The 22149-nt window shown below is 44.1% G+C and overlaps 4 protein-coding genes across 4 annotated transcripts; 3 read left to right on the forward strand and 1 right to left on the reverse strand.

The window, feature by feature from the left end:
- The first annotated feature begins 6726 nt into the window (after positions 1-6726).
- On the forward strand, positions 6727-14549 carry LOC128301869 (bestrophin-2). The gene is made up of 8 exons (XM_053038526.1): positions 6727-6875; positions 11095-11205; positions 11281-11452; positions 11530-12378; positions 12459-12720; positions 12795-12961; positions 13037-13232; positions 13334-14549. Exons 1-8 carry the CDS (start codon positions 6805-6807, stop codon positions 13849-13851), a joined length of 2346 nt encoding a protein of 781 aa, XP_052894486.1. The 5' UTR covers positions 6727-6804; the 3' UTR covers positions 13852-14549.
- Positions 14550-14861: 312 nt separating this feature from the next.
- Positions 14862-21965, reverse strand: LOC128302519 (transmembrane 9 superfamily member 3). The gene is made up of 8 exons (XM_053039357.1): positions 21438-21965; positions 21142-21337; positions 17380-17867; positions 17145-17311; positions 16853-17078; positions 16552-16760; positions 16252-16482; positions 14862-16169 (listed from the first exon to the last, which is right to left on the reverse strand). The coding sequence occupies exons 1-8, from the start codon at positions 21534-21536 to the stop codon at positions 16025-16027; spliced, it is 1761 nt and encodes a 586-aa protein (XP_052895317.1). The 5' UTR covers positions 21537-21965; the 3' UTR covers positions 14862-16024.
- Positions 18259-19058, forward strand: LOC128302520 (uncharacterized). The gene is made up of 2 exons (XM_053039359.1): positions 18259-18334; positions 18406-19058. Exons 1-2 carry the CDS (start codon positions 18259-18261, stop codon positions 18933-18935), a joined length of 606 nt encoding a protein of 201 aa, XP_052895319.1. The 3' UTR covers positions 18936-19058.
- LOC128302521 (uncharacterized) lies at positions 19745-20587 on the forward strand. The gene is made up of 2 exons (XM_053039360.1): positions 19745-19893; positions 19989-20587. Exons 1-2 carry the CDS (start codon positions 19842-19844, stop codon positions 20432-20434), a joined length of 498 nt encoding a protein of 165 aa, XP_052895320.1. The 5' UTR covers positions 19745-19841; the 3' UTR covers positions 20435-20587.
- Positions 21966-22149: the final 184 nt, after the last annotated feature.

The following is a 22149-nucleotide window of genomic DNA, read 5'->3' on the forward strand; positions in this document are numbered from 1 at the left end:
TAGTACTGGGCATTGCTTTTTTGATTCTACACACCAAAAACACTAAAAACACTAGAATATTTTCAAAACATCACAAAGTACGACAAAAAAACATCATCCATCAACCTTCATTTAAGGCGATGTTGCGATCTTAGGCGAAGATTCTGCCAGTATTGTACCAACTTCTTCGTAATTTTAACATCCATTCCATAATTTATTCCCGATCGGTATGCTACATTACCACTCAAGCATATGCAAATTGTATGGTAATGTTTTGACATCTGTCTCACAGCATCACCAGACCCCCTCGACACCTGCAAGGTGTGTGTGTGACAGGAGTGCCTGGAACATACGCAATTTATTCTCCCTGTTTTTGTGTGTTCCGAAATTCCTCCATCCGTATTGACGTAAGGAACCGTCGGTAATCCTTCTACGGGAAGGAACACAAAAACACAATTTTTCATTATTACCCACGGTAAAGGTCAACACGAACGCGAACTGCGGCGTTGTCGTACAGCCTGTTCCACGCTTAAAAAATCACGCAAGAACTAAGAACTGTACGTTAAAAATCAACCACGCCTCCCCGGTAAATAACACCGCTCAATCAAGCGTTACCGAGGGAAGAACGAATCGGGCTATCGCTCCGGTCAACCGGACACCCGAGGAGAATTTGATGAGGCTGGAATTTCCAAATCTATCCTCGGATATTCTCCCCCACTTTGCTGCACCATCCCTCATTTTCTCCAGCACCTTGCACGCACACCGGCCACACCGGTTTTCTGTAGCAGCGAGAGAGCCTTCAAAATAGCTTCAAATCGTCACTCCGTTCATTTGTGGAAGCAACGCCACAACGCAGTGTGCGCGTGCGGTGTCTTGCCAAACCTGACCCAGCGTACGGCGGGGGCCTATTTTTTCCCCTCTTCTCAGCCCGCGACCTCGGAAGGCCATTCTCGGCACCGTCTCTGACCTCGCACCCGAGATGATGCCGCGATGCGATGTTAGTGAACTGTTTCAAGGTAACGGCGGCGCACCGCTCCGGGAATGCGCTCGGCACTAAATTGGTTGCCACTTTCGGAAGGTTGCCAACCGGTTCAGGGTATAATTTTCGAACACAAATATACACTACGCGCTGCTTAATTTGGTCGTCCACCGCTAGCGCATCTGTTTGGGCATGGTAGTGGCCTGATGACTGATGGTAGAAATAGGTTGCCCGTGCATGGCGGCGTACGAAACATTTCGCTACCAACCATCGAAACCTCGAGCATGCTAAACGTATTCAAATGTAATGTACTGTAAGGCATCATCTACAGCGTTATTTATCGATTTAAGCTGAATTTGCAAACATAAACCGTTGAGGGTCTCGGAGCAGTTCTACTGCGTAAGATCATTCATTCGGCGTGTAAATAGAGCACCTCATGGCGCACACAAAGTAACTCTTTGTGCTACGATGACTTCAGCACATCCATCATGATGATTTAGACGAACCTTGCCATGAGGACGGGTGTCACTTTCGAAGAAAATAAACATAAAAAGCCCCCTTTTTGACTGCCTGTTTCGACCATACCCCCCCGCGTCCCCGATGATATCAATAATGGCGTCAAACAATTCCATAATTCATACGCTACAGATAGTACACACGCACTTGGAGCCTTCAAGATGGATGAAGAAATGAAGCGCAAAAAAAAAATGACACCAAATGCAGGTCACGATCGTGCCTGGTTGTTGCTGAAGGAAATAAAGTGAAGTTTGCACAAAGTGTTTGAGTGTGAAGTGACACGCTTCAATGGAACACGTTATGGAACAACGCATCATGATTCATCGCCTGAATGGAGATTGCTAAGCAACCGCTGTTGATGTGTGTTTGGAACACTGGAAGTCCCAATCACCAATCGAACAGTCCAGAATTGTTTGTGGCTTCTTCGTCTCCCTTTTACTACTACTACTATTACTATTCTACGATCATTAACCGGCACCGCGATATCAAAAAAGTTTTCGAGAAAGTTTTCGATACCGTGAAATCACCAACCGGCATAACCCGGTCCCACGCGGGACGATAGTTACATACGAATAATGAAAGAAGCATCAAAGGTTCAGTGACATGACCAGCATCCGGGCCCACGGTGGCGCCGCTCCGATGGCTGTATACGCGATATACAAATAGTTTATTTTATTGCGCAATTTTGTTTTGTTTTTTTTTTTGCTTCTTTCAACGCAGCGTTACGCAGCGTTATGTGGGCTCTTCCGGCTTCACTGTCACACATGCGTTGGCTTTGTGTGGATTCGCAATTTTTTGCACGGTGGCTTTACTTTACGTTGCACGATCGTTTGAACTCGAAAGAATCGTACGATAGGCATCCGGCTGTATGAAACGAAGCTAGCTAATAATGATCGATTGGCACAGTTCCCTTCACCGTTTCGATACGTTTTACTTGTTTGCTCACACATGCACTGGAAATACCACGCTACTAACTATAGCAAAAGTTTAGTTTCTTGAATACATTTGCTATATTAAAGTTGTTTAAAATGTCTAAATTATGAAACACAAAAAGAGTATTAAAATATTAACGACTATAATATTCAAATCGAACTCCTAAATCCCAACGCAATAAATTTATCTTCACCATTTGGTGGGACTCACACAAAATACTGTATTATGAGCTATTTCAGGGGAAAAAATATCGCTGAATGGAAATTGAAAATAAATATTGGGTTCACATCTTAACAGTTTGGTGGGACACGCTCAAAATCTTGTATTATGAGCTATTTCTGCTCACCGAAGGAAAAATCAATACTTCATCTTTTGATGGCTGGAATTTTTGTAATTACAAAAGGAAAATGGGTTTATAACCAGGTTATCTATCTAAACCTGCAACTGTATCTACGTACTCCTATTAAAGTTCAGAGCTTTAGTATATCAGAAGTTTGAAAAACAGTTCTGTTTTATTAACGCATTTTGCCTATTCTGAAAGATGTGCAATTTTAAAAGCATTTTTCACTGTACATAAGTGGCCGAATAATCAGTCCTGCGTACGTGAGAACAATCCAGTTGGATTTCTAATCCATTCCCGTCGTACGAAGATCGTCACGGTACCCAAAAAGTTATATCTGTCCCTGGAAGAACTTAAAACTTTGTAATTATTACAACTTTACCTCAAAAAAAGGTTAAAGTAAATTTACAAAACAACGTTCAAAACGAACCCAATCGATACCATCAGCAACCCCAATAATGAAGCAATTGTTCTGTCTACGGCAGGGTAAAAGAAGAGAACCTAGCATCATTGTTCTGATGTTCCAAGACCGAGACCTCATTCACAGCGCTGACCCAACGCGCGGAACGCTTTCCATTCATTCAAAGGCAAGGCGAGGAAAAGGTGCATCCGCGACCCCGGGACGGATGGTTTTTTTTTCGATTTTTGTCTGTGTTTCGCGTGCACACTGTTAAGCCAAGACCACAAATCAATTGTGCGCACGCAACACAGTGTGCCGTTGTTTTCATCTACCAATACCTTTGCTCAGCGCAAAACCAATCTGTGGATGAACCTGCTGATTAATTCCATCTTTGATCGTGGCCGGTTTGTTAGACCGTAGTCACTATTTTCCGACCCCACCGGTTAGTCAAATCGGAACACTGTAACCCTGCGAAGGCAGGCGGACGCAATACACAATGGTCCATTTTAATTTCAGTTCCTCCAGTTCTACTGCTATTACCAATTCATCGTTACGATCGATTACACCCATACAGATGTACAGGCGGGCGAAACCCTTCCCCGGTGTGATCATAGCGTAGAGTTCCAAGTCTGGGCAAGCTGAAACGTGAGATTAAATGTTTTCATCACTCCACCGATGCTTCCACTCGCCGATGACGATCGACACGACCCTTTCCTTTCGAGGGACGGCGATGATGTTGACGGTTTGACATTCATTCCGTACCCATCCGGACGGACGCACAGGTGTGTTTCACAGCGACAAAACGTTAATGTGGCTGGAAAGCAGAACACACGCTCGCAAAATAAGCATCCGATACTCCACAGACAGACGAATGGGTTTTTATTTGTTTGTTAATTAACCGGTTATTGGGCAGCCATTTTCTATCGTTTGCGAACCCGACTGATATCGCTCCATTGGATAACGTGACGCGGGTAGTGGTGTGTGAAATTCTGCACTTCAACTCGCGGTTCCATCCATTCTGGATGTCGGGATTTCGAACCTTCCCTCCCGTGTACACTCGCGCGTGTGTTAATTTCGGGAAGCTTCGAAGCGAGTTCCCTCAGGGATGCCCCAACACCAGCTCACCACCACCAGCTAAAACCCCAGGCTAGAATATTTGGCAAGATTTTTATCACAGCTAATTACTTACGTCTGACGAGAAGCGGTCCGGCTGGGTGTTTTAGTGTCGGGCACTAACCAGCCGGAATAGAGGGATGGTGATTGTATAATTGCGACAGCGTTATTAATGATCCCAAGCACCCGGGGGGCTATACGTAAGGCTTGTTTACCGACACTGCAATAGCGCTTTGTTTCTGCCTAATCTCGACAAATCACCTGCGATACACGAGCCGTAAAATGATTTGCGGCTCATACTATACTGACAGATGGGAATTAGTAATGATCGCTGTACTATACACCGAAGGAAGTGGCCGTTATGCATTTCGCAATAAAGAAAATATATTGGTATACGATTTGTTGGTAATTTCCAAAACAGAGTGATAGAACTTTAGGATGCTGTAAAGAAAAAGTTGGAAAATAGAATATTCTGGGCGTTTGGTTATTAAGCATGCCTCGTGCTGCCATTTTAGATTGTTTTTTTTTACATATTGAACATATTCTAATGTTACGGCAGGTCTTAATTCCTACTTGGGATAACTATTCAGTTCACCAATCGGATTCTCAAGTTCGCTTGTCGATCTGTAGAATCTAGTTTTAAGAACTTGTCTACGATATCTAACACCAGCCTACCGAGACAAATTCTCGCAAGTAAATCCGTCGAATATTTGGTGTGATCTTCACAGCAAGTAGCTGAGTCTCAATAGCCTAGACCTACTACTCGATATAGACAAGCAAGTGTACTCTTGGTTAATATGTCTTCAAATGTGCCCTTCACATCAGAATATCTTATGATAAATCGTGACGTGTATTATACCACAAAAATACCAAAAGGAAGTCGTCCGATCAGCACCAATGCTCAATCACTCAAGGGTGGATTCAAGTATATTCTATGACAGTAACGGATCACATTTAAATGCTTGGATATCTAGTCGAGTACAACATATACCAGGAAGTTGACGGATCTTCTACTGAGATAGTGACTATATTTGATATTTCAGATAAGAAACCCAGAAGTTTGTCCATTTTAAATGGCTATTAATTGCTGGGCATTCTCACAGTAATAAGAACAGGGCTATCAATGATCTTCACAAGTTATGCCAGAAGATCATGACGGATCTGCTCATGTGGAAGACCTCCTTTCCGAACATTACCAACTCTAAAAAAATTAGAAGTATTGCTGGACCTAGGCTAATTCTGACACTCAAAAGTCCACCCAAAACCTTAGCAGCTGAGCAATGGTACAGTGTCCTAGACAATTTATAAATCATAACCGTGGTTTATTGCTCACTATAATCGCCCACGGAAGTAGACCAACAACCAATAGAATCCCCCCGGTAGACAATATGTCGCCTTGACCGTTAACGGTTCTACCCACCATCTCCCCCAAACTAACTGTGGTTTCGTTCGGGCGTCGACAGACGAATTGATCACAAAAGCGAAATCAGCTTCCCACGCTCATTTGCCGCACCATTATCCGGCGACTGCCGTTTAAGGAAGTCACCAGTCTCGACAACTTTCCTCCTCCACTGTGATGGTTTATGGTACATGTTAAATTCGTGTTATTTCTTCGCTTTACCAACATCACCGGTGACATACACGTTCATGTTTGTCTCCCAAAACGCAACAACATCGGTCTGCGATGCATAGGAGGGAAATGGCTCCAAAACACTCACCAAAATTCATTAAAAATTCGTTGCTTTTTTGCAGTCTTCTTCTCATGTCCATGTACGGACGGCGACCAGCCCCACAGATAACCTTTCACAACGACTCCAGGCTGTGAATGGTGCCCCCGGTTTGAGGTGGAGATCGAAACGAAAATCAGTGCAAAAATTATACAACCAACCGGATCGACCGACCATTAAAAGTGTTTGGCGCTCAGTGTAAATAACATAAAAGCAACACAGTTTGCTCACACCCAAAAGAGCGAAACAAAATCCCCCGTAGGCGAACGAATGAGGAAAGTGAAATAATACCCCTTATATTACGCACTTCTATGTGGGCGAACGGATAAAAGTGCAGCAAAAAACAACGGAAAGTTTTCCACTTCCAAAAACCCGAAAGTGCCGAGGGCAGTGTTAGTTGCAGAAAAAAACGGGATGATTTGCGTATACGCGACCCACCGATGGTGAGGATGATCATCAACCCGCAAGCCGATACATAATTGTCCGATGGCGTGACAAGTGACAAGTGAAAATGTGCCGATTTGCGTAAGGCTACGACAAGCCAGCTGCGTGAGCAGAGTTGAACAGAGCAAAATATTCCAATATTCGCCATACGAAGTGATCACACGATCGAGTTAACAAGGGTGCATGTAAAGTGCGTGCGTGTGAGTGTGCGTGACCGTGTGTGCGTGAATGTGCCATCGTATTTTGGGGGGGTAAGGGTGTTTTCGCGAACCGTCGGAAATCAGACCGTCGTTCAAGTCCTTCCGAATGAAGTAAGCACCCCAACCAACTGTTCCCAGCCGTACCCAGCCGTGGACGCGTGCCGTAAACCAACATGACTGTTTCGTATTCAGCGGAGGTACCGAACGGTAGCAATTTTGGCGTATTTTGGCGCATTTTATGGAAGTAAGTAGCGAAGGTAGCAGTGGTCTGTGTTGTTAAACTCCATAACTCGACCCATCCATGCTCACCCCGTGCGAGCGAGTGGATGATTCGATGAGAGATTAACAACAGGAAGAACGATATTTAAATATTAATCAATCGATTACGCTCGCTTGGCTCAAGGGAGCTATGTTCATACTACTAGTTTGCAAAGCTTTAGTTTACGGTTGGCTACGTGCCTAAATGTTAGTAAGTAGTTACTCAATGAAGATGAATTTCAACTACGAGAACAACATATTAAGTAGTGTAGAAAGTGATCATGTGATCATGAGATGATGTGTTTTCTTTCAAGTTAACGCTGCAGTCCACAGGATTGAACCCATTTTTCACAACTTTAAACTTACAATAACTTCATTGTGTTAAGCAAATTTAAAAACTATTATATAACTTTGTAATCTATAGGCTCTAGGAACTCTTACTTCCAGGGAGTTTACTTCAATTTGCCCAGAAGAATATTATAGTTAGTAACACATTCGAGATGGGAAATTATCAATGTAAAGAAGTTGTAAACTGTGGAAGTTTTTACCAAACAAACGAAGTTGTTTGTGTATTCTGCCAGCAATTCAAATTCAAAGCTGATTTTAAGAACATGACAGCATTGCAATTCACCGAGCGTGTCCAACTTCAACGGCGAAGCTAATTTCAACCCAGATCGCCTACCCAGGTATTCGTGCAGATGATGATCAATCTATTCTGATGAAGTTATGTGTGAAGGTCGTCCAAAATCAACCATAGTTCCATGGAACATTGATGTTAAGGCACCTCGCTGATCAATCATTCATAGGCAACAGTTCCAATAGCTAACATAGGATTTAATGTGAACAACAAAGTAGGCCATGAGGCCTACTATGTTAATGCTGCGGATTTAAAAATTATTCAACAGAGATGATCTTCGCAGATGATCCTTGCCTTTTTAATAATGCCAACTCTGGAGTTCCGAGTCTAACAATAATGTATATCTTTGAAGATATTGTCGGAATACCTTAAGTAATATAACGATTTTAGTATGTTAAAAGCATAATTTAAAAATGGGATCAATTTTTACGATCAACAAACCCAATTGTAAAACAACTACTAACTTTACCTTACTGTTCAATATTCTCCCTTCTCAGTCGCATGTTATCTATGCATTTACATCTTTGCTGCATTCATCTTTGCAAAATGTCAAACACAATGGCATCGTAAACGGTTTTACAGACATGCAAATTATACGTGCTACAGGCAAAGATCACAACCTTATTGGGCCTGGGTACAAAAGGTATTTTTACCCCACCCCCGGTACATCGCACATCGCTCCAGGCACACCTCACGTTTTATTAATTTAATATTTTCAAACGTTCGTTCCGCGTTTTTTTATTATTACTTCCACTTCCACGGTGATTCTCACATCGTTTTGATAATGTGCACACTTCAAGGTTAGTGGGAGGTACAATCAAAACCGCTGCCAGCATGATTTATCGCAAGACCGTGTAATGGCGCTTATGTGGGTACGAAATCGATTAATCGATTAGCTAAAACAGTGGGTCAACCTTACGGCCCTGCCAACACCTCGATACAGCGTGATCGTTAGTGAATAGTACCAAAGCTGCAATGGTTGGCTTGGCCGGAAGTGTTCCGGAACAGCACCCGTTTACCCGGTTTTTTTTTTGTTTGAACCAGTTAAGACGAGACCTGTTTCCTTCAACTCTCCCATCGCTATCCTTGACTCGGTGGACAACGCTTCTAGGCTTCTACGGAGCCCCTGGAAGCTGATTGACAGACTGACCGACCTATCCATCACACGGTAGACCTTTCTTCAAGGTCACCCTCAAGAGCAATCACATAAATGCATGCATGGGGATGCACAGCAACCACACGAATCCACGGCTGGGTCGAAGGCACAGCAGTCGTCGTCCGGTTTTTTTTTTGTCACCCATGAAAGATCAGGTGATAATTACGAACGTTCACACACAGGCGGCTGGTGCGGCTGACGATCGTCAACGAACGTATCAACAACCGGTTATTTACCAACCAACGTCTGTGGCTGAGTGGAGTCTTCTCTAGAGCCTTCTCGACCCATTGTTCATGCGAATAATTTATTTCAATCGAACAAAACATTTTTCGAGGTCTCTTTCGTGTCGTCGTGCAAGTTAAATGTTTGTTTATCGTCTCGAAATCATTTAATCAAGCGTAATCGTGAAGAGTCGCAGTATATTATGCAGTTCCAATAATAGTTTACTAATGTACTAAAAATATACTATTTATTATTAACGCGGTCTCATTAAAATCATACCCATTTTAATGGCTCTGATCTGCCCTATCACTAGGTCATTTAGCCCCTCTAGTTAACCCTGGTAAAACGAAACAATGCACTCGAGTCCAGTAGCCGCCTTGATAGCTGAGCTGGTTATATTCGAATTGCATCGATTTAGATGCACTAATTTTCTCTAGTCGCTGCTCTGTGAGCAATTAATCGTCTCCTTCACTACATGACATGCGGTGGCCATCAATCATCGGTGTGCAGGCACTTCCGCCAAGCACGGCACAGCCAGTAGCGAAAGCAACAGGGTGTGCTATAAACGGCAATGTTCATGGGCGCCTGATTTATTGAGCGATAAACGCGCTCAGATAGTTGTTTAAAAGACCATCGCTAAATAATTTGAGAAAAGCGGATTAACTAATGTCAGCAATAGGAAAACAGAATATGTGAAACGCGACTTGGGTTATATCTCCAAAGGATCGACTCTAGAACGCGAAAGGCTTAATGATCAGGTTTGAACCAAACAGGATTTAGAATATTGACTAGAATCTAGAGCAGATATCTCCAAACTATGGCCCTCGATAGCCTCCAGCCTCTGTTTCCGGCTTACGAGTCAATTTAGCCAAGAAAGCCAGAAATGGCAGGCCTCTAAACCTCTTGAAGTTGTTGTGGCGGTAAGAATGGAAGTTTTTATTATCCATATCATCTAGGAATTTCTAGATGTAGCCTGATTTGTAGCTTATTAGAAGTCGATTCTATGGACTCCCGTGTAACAGATGGCTCACTTTAGAGCCACAACGAACTGATGATACTGGAACTTGATGCACTAATGAATAAGAAGGACTCACAATGACCGCGAAGAGTCATGAGCCATATAAGAGGCCAAGATGATAAATGTAAGCCAGAACTGATAAACAGATCAAATAGGTAATCATCAAACAGACCAAGATGACATATGGTAAAGTTCCTATCTACCTGCAACAACCCAACTGAATTAGTCACCATACATGCCCGGTACAGTTTACTTCAGGTCTCCTTCATCTCACTGTCGTTTTAAGCAAATATTGACTGTTTTTAGCTACAATAATACGCCACTGAAATAAGCAAAGATTATACAGTGTAATGATGATTCATCTCATTACTAGCTTCCTGATAATCTGTCCCATTTTATACACCAGCTTAAGATGTCCTCCGTTATTTGATAATTTTTAGTTATATGACGTTTTTTTTTTCTTAATGAAGCTTGAAATACATTCAGAAAACTTTACAGCCACATTAACTCTGGATGTCTTTTTCGTGATACCAATAAAGCACGAAATGTTAATGCTAGTGCGAAGTTGTGAAAACACTGCTTACTTTGACCACAAAAATCCTGTACAGCATGAAGTTCCTCTCACGAAAGACGATACAGAAACACCCCGCATTTGATTATTTGTAATTGCTTATTCGTGCTAATCCAAGTATACAGTGCACATTCCAACGTGCATTGGGGTTTGTTTTTTTTGTGCTGTTGTTGTGACGATTGCTACTCATTGGGCTGCTTTACTTCTACATGCTCACACACAATAACAGTTGTGTTGTTTGGTAAACGTTCTAGGGTAATTTTGCACAGCACAACCATCAACTAACTTCGTGCGAGCGTCACCACTAAACAATGCGCATCGATACCGGATGCTAGTGAGCCGTGTAATTTTAAGTAGAAATAGAATGGATAACCAGCGGACGGTATCCAACGGATAGAAATACAAAATTCCTGTGGTCTTTAAGCTCTTGTAAACATTCTAATTCACTAATTAGGAAACTAATATTGAGTTGTTTATGGACATCTAAGTCAATTAAATAAAGTTGTCAAAACAGTGATTAATTATTTTAAGCGAGTTTTGTTTTGATAGTATCTGAAGCATTCTTAACGCCTGTTTCTTGTTTCTATTTGTTTGCCTCTAGATGGCGTGGCAGTGTATATAAAGCCGTCTGGCGGGAGCTATTGGCATATCTACTAGTCTACTACACACTTAATTTCACCTATCGGTACGGTCTCAGCGAAGATGGTAAAAGGTATGTTATTGCAGTCGATTGACATCCATTCCATTGGCATCTGGAATCTCATGTACCGCCCTCTATTCCCCGCAGAGTATTCGAACGAATCCGTACCTACTTCGGCCAACAGCGGGAAACGGTGCCACTATCGTTCGTGCTCGGCTTCTACGTCAGCTTGGTAGTGAAACGCTGGTGGGAACAGTACCGGATGCTACCATGGCCCGATACACTGGCACTGTTTGTGAGCGCAGCCATCCAGGGCAATGTAAGTAAGCGTATCACTAGGAATAACATTTTTTCCTCTCCCATTAACATGGTCTCAAACCACTCACTCACGCACAGGACGAAACTGGTCGACTGATGCGGCGAAACATTATGCGCTACATGGTGCTGTCGTACGTGATAACGCTGCAAAAGATTTCGCTCCGCGTCAAACGACGCTTCCCGGGCTGGCAGCATCTGGTCGATGCCGGCCTAATGCTGGAAAGTGAGCGTAAAATATTCGAGATTATGGACGCGAAAAGCCCCATGTCCAAGTACTGGATGCCGCTGGTTTGGGCTACCAACATCATCAACCGGGCGCGCAAGGATCAGCTGATCCCGTCCGATCACATCGTGCAGACGCTGCTCATGGAGCTGTCCGATATCCGGCGCCGGCTCGGCGGTCTGATCGGCTACGATACCGTGTGTGTGCCGCTCGTCTACACGCAGGTCGTGACGCTGGTGCTCTACTCGTACTTTACCGCCGCCATTATGGGTAGCCAGATGATCCCGACGTACGATGCCGCCACCGGCACCTACCAAGAGCTGGATGTGTTTTTCCCACTGTTCACGGTGCTGCAGTTTGTGTTCTACGTCGGATGGTTGAAGGTGGCCGAGGTGTTGATCAACCCATTCGGCGAGGACGATGACGATATTGAGCTGAACTGGCTGATTGACCGACACATTAAAGCGTCGTACATGATCGTGGACGAAATGCATGACGAGCATCCGGAGCTGCTCAAGGATCAATACTGGGAGGAGGTCGTACCGAAAGATCTGCCGTACACCGTTGCCTCCGAGCATTACCGGCGGGAAGAGCCGAAGGGTTCCGCGGAACACTACAAAGTGAAGGAGGCGGATGCGGTCTACGCAAACATCGGTGCCGTTGGTGGCAAGCGTATGATGAACGACGAGATGTACGCCGACTACGTACGTTTCATCATCTAGCCGGTGGTTCATCTTTCGAGTATGATTCTTCTTAACATCGCTTTTCTTTCCATGTTCCACAGGAAAGCGTAGACACGCCAATGGCGGAACGTCGTAAGGGATGGCTGGGCAAGGTTAGCCGAATGGGTTCTGGACGTAGTTCTTCCACGGCGTACTCGTCTGGAGGTCTTTTTGCGCGCAATCGACACAACTCCGTGTACTCTAGCCCAGAAGCGGGTCTCGGACAACCGATTGTTACTGGAGCACCCGCCCCAAAGGTGAGCCTGTACGATCGATTCGTAAGCCGAAAATCAGGCCGTCATGCGAGGCAAATTATTAAGCAAAGTAAGTCACCGTTAGCCGTAATACTTATTAGTCGAAGTCGAAACTCACACCACTCTGCGTACTTTCACCGCTAGATTCGAAGCTCAGCCTCAACGGATCGGTTATATCGAACGTACCGCAAAAAGCACGTCCCCGAATACCGACACCGGACGTGACGAAAGAGAGTCGTGTCCCGCCACTCGGTACAATGACGACAAGTACCGCAAACATTGCGTCGGGTGTCGCACTGATGGCAACACAGGTAAGAATTGCGGGAATTCCCACAATAGTCCCACGCAGTTGCTAACATTACGCTTCGCTCCAATTGCTCCTTCAGCTCGCAAACAATCCCTCCATCTATCCAGCATCGACGGCGACTCTTAACAACAACGATGTTCCGGTGGTCGGAACACTTCTGCTGGCGCCGATCAAAGAGCTAGATTCCAGCTCAACGACCAACACCCTTCACTCAGGCCAGTCCGCTACGGCTTCGCTGGCCAAATCGATTTTACCAACGGCGCTGAAGAGTTCCGGTACGTACTGAAAGACTCACATGCCACTTTGACCGTCACTAATAGCCTGCTAACCCTTACCTTAGAGCAAACGTTTTCACGCTCTCGTCCCTACTTTGCAGTGTCCCCGTTCGGCAAGGACGGCACTAATCTGGAGCTCACGCTCACAAACTCATCGTCGCTGGGCGGTACACCGAACACCGTCATCGTACTGCCGGCAACAACCACCGCGGTAGCTGTGTCCGCCAACGGTACGACGGTGACGGGTGCGATCCCGATCACGGCCGGCACGGGGCGCTCGCTGGACGCAACCGACACCAGCCCCGGTGTACGGGCGCCGGGCGGAGTGCTGGTACCGAAAACGGACGCCTTGCTGCCCATTTCACTCACCTCCCTTCCGCTCTCGTTCACGGTGACGCCGGTCACGAACACTAGCAGCAACAGTACGGCCACCACCACTACCACCGGTGGTACCATCATTACCGAGCTGCCGTGTGACGACGGTGAGGTCAGCACCAGCGTAACGATGAGCAACGAGAAAAGCCGTCCACCGCCATCCGCCAGCAATGCGGACAGCTCGTCCTCAGCCGCGTCGACACTGAGCAAACGGAAGCCAAAGCATGGCGAGGTGTACGTTTAGTTTTGCCAACAACAGTGGTAGGAATTGTATCATAGCCAGCATAAGCAAAGTAGCGAATTGTAGTACAGCGTACGTGAAGAGAAGATGTGCCAATTTACACTGTTGTTTCCTATTTCCCAACGCACCGCAAACCGATCGCCCGTACCCAAGTCCGGGTACCCTGCAATTCCCATAGAAGCGCTGTGTATTTGTTCTAGTAATCATTAATACAAAGTATTGTTTTGTTTTGTAAGGAAGTAAGTTTACGAGTGCTAGCGGTATAGCTGACGAGGATGATAAATCAGCAGCTAGCAGTTTGCGTTTGTTTGTTTTCGTTTTTAAATCATAATCGTTAGCTACACCTTTTGAATCGTGAATCATGGTAGTATGTAAGGACGGTCTGCATACACCTTCCGTCCACGTCCAGAACCTTGCGATTGATGCATTTCATGAATGAATTTTAAGCGAACCTGGGGTAATGCGTGTGTTACCATGAAGAAACGCGATATAAATCGAACCGATATGTTTTAGCTCTACTCTCGGCTAATCTTACCATCCTGATCGAACATTTTACCGCCCTGATCGAACGTGATCGAGGAAGGAAGGAAAACCAATTTCTGTAGTGTTTAGCATTTTATAAACAAGTTAGTACCGAGCGAGAACTTTCAAATGGATATTGTATAGAGATAAAACCAATTTTAAATAAACGTGATCATGATATTTTAGCGGATGTATCTTACTTTCATCTATCGCCCATAAAGAACAAATATTTCCGATGTATACTCACATGATTAGGTCCGCTATTTCGCTTCCAATAATATCTGCTCACGACTCCATTCGCTTTCCTACAGTTCCAGCTCCACTTAATCCAACGAGCTCGTGTCCAGTGCCTCTGCCTAATAGGTCAGGTAATCCACAGCTTCAAACGTCTTGTTCAGCGCGCAGTGCCGTGCAGTGTTTTCTCGTTCCTTATGCAACTACAGCATTTCTTTCGCTTTAACATTCAATGCTACGCAAACTTGTTTTCGAACTTTGGTTTACGGAGGATTTCACCTTCTATCGAATTCATTTTCAGTTCTATTTTCAGTAAGCTATCAATCCTCGCTCAAAATAAAAACAAAAAAAAAAGTAGTTTACATACTGCGATACTGGAACGTACTCCAACTCCATTGCAGGTGGTAAGAGATGGTGTTATTGTTGGGTTTGTTTGTTACTCGTACACAGCCGCCGTACGATTTCGCCTTCCGCCCGAGCGGTTGCAACTACAGTCAAACTCATGCGCCCATTTTGCACGGAACTTTCCGTAGGAATTACGCTGAGTAAGGCAACGTAAAATACTCCTCTTACAAGGGCTTAACTTTCAAAACCAATACCAAAACCGGAAACAAATACACCAAATCAAACGAAACTAGTCAGCACAAACCTCGCGCGTGTACCTTGTGCCAGTCATGTTGCATGCAACAATTTGCCGTGTAGGATCTATAAATAAGAAGTGTGCTTAATCCTGCTGGATCGCGATACGGTAGCGCATCTCGCGGTACGGGATTTCAAGTTAAACTGGTTCAGTACCTACACGGTTGCTGCTTCCGTATCAAACCCCTCTCTCTCTCTCTCTCTCTGACACAACTGATTGCTATTCAATTAAGATTACATATTTGCTTACCGTATCCCGTTCTGTCTCATGACACTTAGCACGAAATACAATTAAACATCCGGTTACAAATGCTGCCCCTTGTTTTGCTCTTCCTGCTGAACATCCTTTTTCTGGTTTGATCTCGTACAAACTCGACACATTGTCCAATTACCATCAAAATCTTAAGCGTCTCCCTCAAATAGTCTCAAGTAACACCTGTTTTGCACAATACACACACACATATATATATATATTCCTTCCTGTTCCACCCTGACAGTACATCGTGACGGTTGATACATTAAAGGTAGAACATTAAACTAAAGCACGGATTACTAAAGATTATCAAAGGTGTTTAGTTCATAACATCCAGCGCATTGCGTTCTTTTTTTTCTGTTCTTGTTAATCCATATAAATCAGTAGAGGCATCAGCAGAACGGTATCGAATTGCCGATCGACACGAATGTCACACCCCCTTATACAGTGCACGCCGGTTCAAGTTGCTCACAGCGATCGGTGTGTGCGTGTGTTGTGCACCGATGTGAAGCAAAAGGAAAGATTTGCTTAGTCAATCTTGACATTGGAATATATCTTCCGAACAAAGAGATTTGTACCGAAGTGCCCTACCGTCCCGCAGATGATACCTAGCGCACCGGAAAACAGAGCCATGTAGCCGAAATAGAACGCTGTTTGGAATAGTCCGTACATCCTGCAAAAAAGGAACACATCATGAGTATAACGATGAAATGGCCATAGTTGTCCAGAAGAGCAAATATTTCACGGAAACTCACTTCGTTTTGAAGAAGAAGTAATAGAACGAATACATATACACATATATCGAGGTGGATGCTGCTGACATAAAGCTAGTCCACTGCCATCGATAATCTTCCGCATTTAGAAGGAAATAGGTGCACACGATCGTCACACAAACGGTTACGATGATGAGGATCAGGAACACCAGCAGCATGAAACCGTACACGTAGTAGATTTTGTACGCCCAAAAAGAAGTGAAGATGAAGTACCTGCGGAATGACAAAAAAAAATATATAAACCCCGCGCGCCATTTGATTACAAAACGAGCGTTTACTCACATTTCGATAAATATCGACCCGAATGGTAACACTCCACCCAGAAGTATAATCACAGCCGGTTCCATAAACCATTTCTTTTCGGGTATTGGACGCGGAACAGCATTCACGCGGCACGGGTAGTCTGGTTGGCCGTCCAGATTGCGTCCAACAATTGTTCCGATCAGTGTCAGCGGTAGAATGACGAATATACAGATACATGTTACGGCCACCTGTAAGTGCATCGGTGTAACAAAACAACCGGATCCAGTTAAATTACTTCTGAATATTCATTAAGCGTTTTTTTTGTGAAGAGTTTCATTACCATTGTTCCAAAGGGAATTGCTCGCGAGGCATGGTAGTAGATTGCAATAAAGTTGATGAAGAACGCAGTTCCACATACAAGGGCCGGCACAATGAACGCTGACATTAGCATCTGTTTTATCCACTGCTTGCCACCCATTCGCGCGTACAGAGATCCACCGAAGTATCCATTAATAGGGGACGTTGCCGCATATACAAAAATTGTCGTCGACAGCATCGAACCACGCCTGGCGAAGGTGAATCGAATCGTTAGGAAAAGGGAGTAATGTAACTGCACGCCTCAATATACTTACTCCGTATAAAGTTCACCCAGTATTGCGAACGTGATCACACACAACACAACCGAGGTGAGTTGATAGCCGGCACCGATTAAGGCAGAAAAGAGCATCACATTCGATGCTGGTCGGAATACGTCACCATGTATCTGTTTCCATCCATACTCATCGCCCAGATCGCGTTCCTGTGAATGATCATTGTATGCCTTACTTCATTGACGGCTCTCTTACACACCCTTCACCACATCCCTACCATATCGTCAGCCTCCTCATCCTTGCTGTAACGAGCGTAATCTTTGCGCAGCGTACGCATCAAAATCATTGACACAAGCCCCACCAGGAATATCACCATCATAAAGCTGTTGAAGATGCTAAACCAATGGATGCGGTGCTGGAAAAAGTTCGGGTCCAGATACTTGTCGAACCGATCCTCGAACTTTACCGAGCTTGGCTTCCAGTTCACTTCGTACGTGAACTTGATCTTTGCCCCCACCCGGAGCAGTTCCTTCCGCTCCGGTGTCAGCGTAACGTCCACGATCTGTTTGCCATTGTAGCTGATATCAAACTTTTTGTGTGTGTAGATGTAGTACTTCTTTTCCTCCTCCTTTCCCACCACACCCCATATTGGCAGATCATCGATATACATTTGATACCAGTACTGGTTCTTCACCGCGTACACGAACGCTTTGTGCTTCTCCTCGGATAGATCAACCATGCAGATCTCCGTTGGACTGATGTCATCTGAAAAAGGGGGAAAAAGTTTGCGATGTAGTAAACACTTTATATCTTTTTGTAATAAATTTAATTCTTTAACATTTTCAGTATTCACCACTCGATTAAGTGGTAAGCATTGAAGATGACATCATATTAGATTATTTGCATAACACGTGGGCTAGTACCGAATGTAAGCGGAATTAGAACCTATTTGCAAACCAATTTGCAGCACGACCATGCATACATTTCCAGTTGCAAGCCGATAATTATTAGCTTTTTTTTGCCACTTTAATAATTACTAACTATTAGTAGAGCAAAAAGCGTTCAAAAGAGATAAGTTTGTCCAGAACAAACGGTTAGTATATCTAGCGCGGTACGTCTCTCGAGTAGCTTCTATTTCGTCTAGAACATCCCAGCGATGGTTTCGCATCATACGATCGTTTTCGTTGTACAAGTGCTACTAACGTGTGTTCCAAACATAAACACCCTGGAATGTGTGTAATAGTTCGTGTATTAAAATTTCTAATATCCTTTAAATGTGTACTAAAAATACGTTTCTTCACAGCCATTGCATCGGGACCACAGTCGAATACGACACTGTGCAACGTTTGCTGGAGCCTCGCAAGTGCAGGACAGTGCCAAAACACGACCAAATCTGAACCATGCTCCCCGGAGCAGCTGGATTCGGCCATGGGCAAGATCCGTCTGATTCACGCTTCAAAGCCGGAACAAGCCTCAGCGAATTCCACCATTAACGAACATCAATCGCAACAGTACCGGTGTTTCACACTGTCCGCATCGTCGGGCATTGGGGAATCGAAGAAAGTGTTCTACGCCAAAGGATGTACCACGATGGCGAGCGACCTGTGTGCTGGTTGGGTGAAGGAAAAGAGTGCCACCTGTGCACTCTGCACGGGGAACAACTGTAACGCTGCGGCACCGATAGAAATTAGTCACAGTGCACCGATTAAATTAAACAACAAGACCTGTACTTCCTCAAACAGCAACCGAGCCGCGCTGGTAAATAGTAGCTTCCACTGGATGGTGGGAATAACGGCACTGGGCAGTTTGTGTTCTACAATTTTTGCTATTTGAATTGCAGTAAAACTCCGACCAAAGCTAGTTTGAGTGAGTTATCGACATGGGTTGACAAATATCCTCTTCTACTATTACTAATTATCAGACATAAATAGCGCACGGGATTAATAAACGATCTCTTACGGTGCTTAATTAAGTTTCAAAACTTGATTAATAGAAGTATTGTGTTTTTTTTTTAAGATTAATCATCAACTCATCAACTATGTCTTGCTATCTTGCGAGTGCACCAAACACGATCTATGTTACACTATCTACTCTTGTATCAACCACTTGAAAGCATTGCAGGCAGCACGTGTGTTCATATACTTCGCGGTACGCGATACAATGTACGCTTCACGTGTCTTTTTAAAGTTAATCGATTACGACCGAAACATCATTGCCTTTAAAGCTTTATTCGCAAATCTACGCATTTTCTTCAATCTCAAAGAGACTCAGAGACCAAATCAATCCTTATTGATTTGATGTTTGGTACGAATGACTCCTCAATGAAAAAAAATGCATGTGAAAGGCTCTTCTGCAAAGCTATATCAAGCAAATGATTAACCGAGTTCAGTTTTAGACGTCCGATCGTTTGGCCTGTTCACACTCTAAAGCAAATATTTTCCCAGTTCAACCCATGAATCACCGGTGCCGGCAAATCCAGCCAACAGTCTCCAAGCCAAGCGGCCGATTTAAACACACTCCACGCACGGCGAGCAAGTGGGATTGTGCAGTAGAATATTAGCTCGTCTGATAAGCACACCAATCCATGTAGAGGGCAAAGATATAAATACTCCTACTACAGCTGCTAGGTTGGTGCAGTTGCATTTACAAAGTTGTGCCGTCGTGAACGGTTTTGCACGCGCTTAATAAGAAAGTGATTTCTTTAGTGAACATAACGAACGCTACCGTAACGAATCCAGCATGGAAATCTACACAGTGATTGCGTTCCTGTTTGTGATACTGTTTGGAAATGGTTAGTGGAAAAATGGGTTGGCTTTTTGTGCATCATCATCTTTATAAAAAAAACGATATTAAACGTTTCTTTATATCATTTGTGTTCTTGCGCAGGTATGGCATTGAAATGCCGTAACTGTCTCAGCTCGAAAAGCTTCGAAGAATGTGAAAAAATGGGAGACATAGCAGAATGCAATGCTACGATCGTTAACGCGAACCATGAAACGTTTAAGCCCGACAATCCAACTTTATCCCAAGGCAATGGGACGGAATTCAAGTGCTACCGGATACAAGTAGCACGCCTTTTTCCAAACAACACCGACAGCGGACTGCGCGGTTATGCTCGTGGGTGCACATTTCTTAATACGACCTTTTGCAGCGGTTGGAGCAGTACGCTGAATCTTACCAGCTGTTCGACGTGCACTACCGATAACTGCGATCAGTATCCTCCTGTTGCTCCTACTCCTGCACCTACTCCTAATGGTGCCGGTGGACTAACGTTTACAAGTCTGACAAGTTTAGGGTGGTTGAGCATCTTGCTCGCTTTAGCAGCCCGGTAAACTGGTCCGTTTCGATTTTCCAATAAAAAAAAAACGTTAAAAACTAATGCTTCCATATTTGTAACAATAGTAATGAGATGATTTTCCGTTGAATAAATTGCATAATTTCGTACCATATTGAATGGAACTGCAAACTGGCTTGTAATTGCTAACAAGGCCAACACTTATCAGCACGTTGTATTTGTATTTATTGAAGACCGTATTATTTGCCGTACACAACAATCTAAACTCAGCTTTCAACTGTGATAGCAAGAGGATATCTTCATTTAATTAGCTTTTTATTACAAGCGCATTTTACATCTGTTGCAGCTGATTCATTCATACTGTTTCTTTTGCCTTGAGACATTAGTGTGGCGAAAAAAAAATCAAACAATAGAAACCAAAAGGATCAAACGTATCGTGATTTATAAAGCCCATAAAATACAGTGCATAGATACAGATACTCCGTGAAAGGTTTGTCCGTCTACATGCTAACTGATTGTATCAGAAACCGTAGAATGCAGCTTGCAGATTATTAGGAGCATTTAATACTGAAGACCCAATTGTGCTTACAGCTTTGAACAAAAGAACATTAGCTGCCATCCAACAAACTAGTAAATGATTTCCATTGATGGATTCTGTGCATGCAAAATGTGTTATAGTTTACACAAAGGTAAGTTAAACGCCAAAATAGAAGCAACCCATCTGAGATTTCAATTATTACTTACCTTTAAAATCGATGTCATATCCACTGAACTCCAGCTCAACTCCCTGGAGTGCCTCACTCATGGTTTCATGATAGTGATTGATCGATTGTTTGGCACCGACACAGAATGGGAGTGAGAAATATGCGTACGTCTCCTGCCGATTGTGGTATGGGCCAACGGTGTTCATCCATAGCACAACCTCCTCATGGTCTTCATACTAAAATAGAAATGTGGAGCGTTATAAAATCGTCGTAGAATTGGGAGCTAAACGCAAAAGGAGAAACACGGAACGGTCATGAAATGAATCCGCTGCTTACCATATGATTATGCTCATCTGCCGCGACGTAGGTGACATGCAGTGAGACAATCATCGCCACCACGTACCACAACCCCACCGTTCGATAGGACGACCTCATCTTGGTGCTGTTTCGCACGGAACTACTTTACTGCCCAATGGCTGACGCTGCGTTCAATGGTGTGGCCTGCGGGGATGATGCACCGCATATGCTAGCTATTGCCGATGGGACCGGAACAACCACGACGGAAAGATTTGTTTTGGTAGCATCAGAAGGCCTAGCGCAACGGAGAACGCAGATCACTGACACATCGCATCCGTCCACAATCGGCACTGAGCGATATGGGGAGAGAGGGTTCCGGCAAATGATGGCCAATGATGGAAATTACTGTTCGCACGGATACGCAAATAACGCTCGGCGGTGTGTATCCAATCGATGGTGCCCTGCTTCACTTAAGCTAGTAGTAAAACACGATTCTATTTACTTTTCTCGCTGAATAAACCACTCGCAAAATTGCTGCCCGTCGCAAAACATCGGGGCGAAAAACACGTACACAGAAACCGAACCGTCTCCAAGGTGTATAGCGCGCTCATGCTTGCGATGACACTTCCGCTTTGACAGCTGCTAGTCGACCAAGATGTGTACAGAAAAATTTCAAATGTTTTTAGGATTTCACACAGCTCCAATCGTTATTTTGCTTTACTTGGAATTTCTACAGTCTATGGATTTTGTG

This window comes from Anopheles moucheti, chromosome 3 (assembly GCF_943734755.1).
Source record: "Anopheles moucheti chromosome 3, idAnoMoucSN_F20_07, whole genome shotgun sequence".
Taxonomy (NCBI): domain Eukaryota; kingdom Metazoa; phylum Arthropoda; class Insecta; order Diptera; family Culicidae; genus Anopheles; species Anopheles moucheti.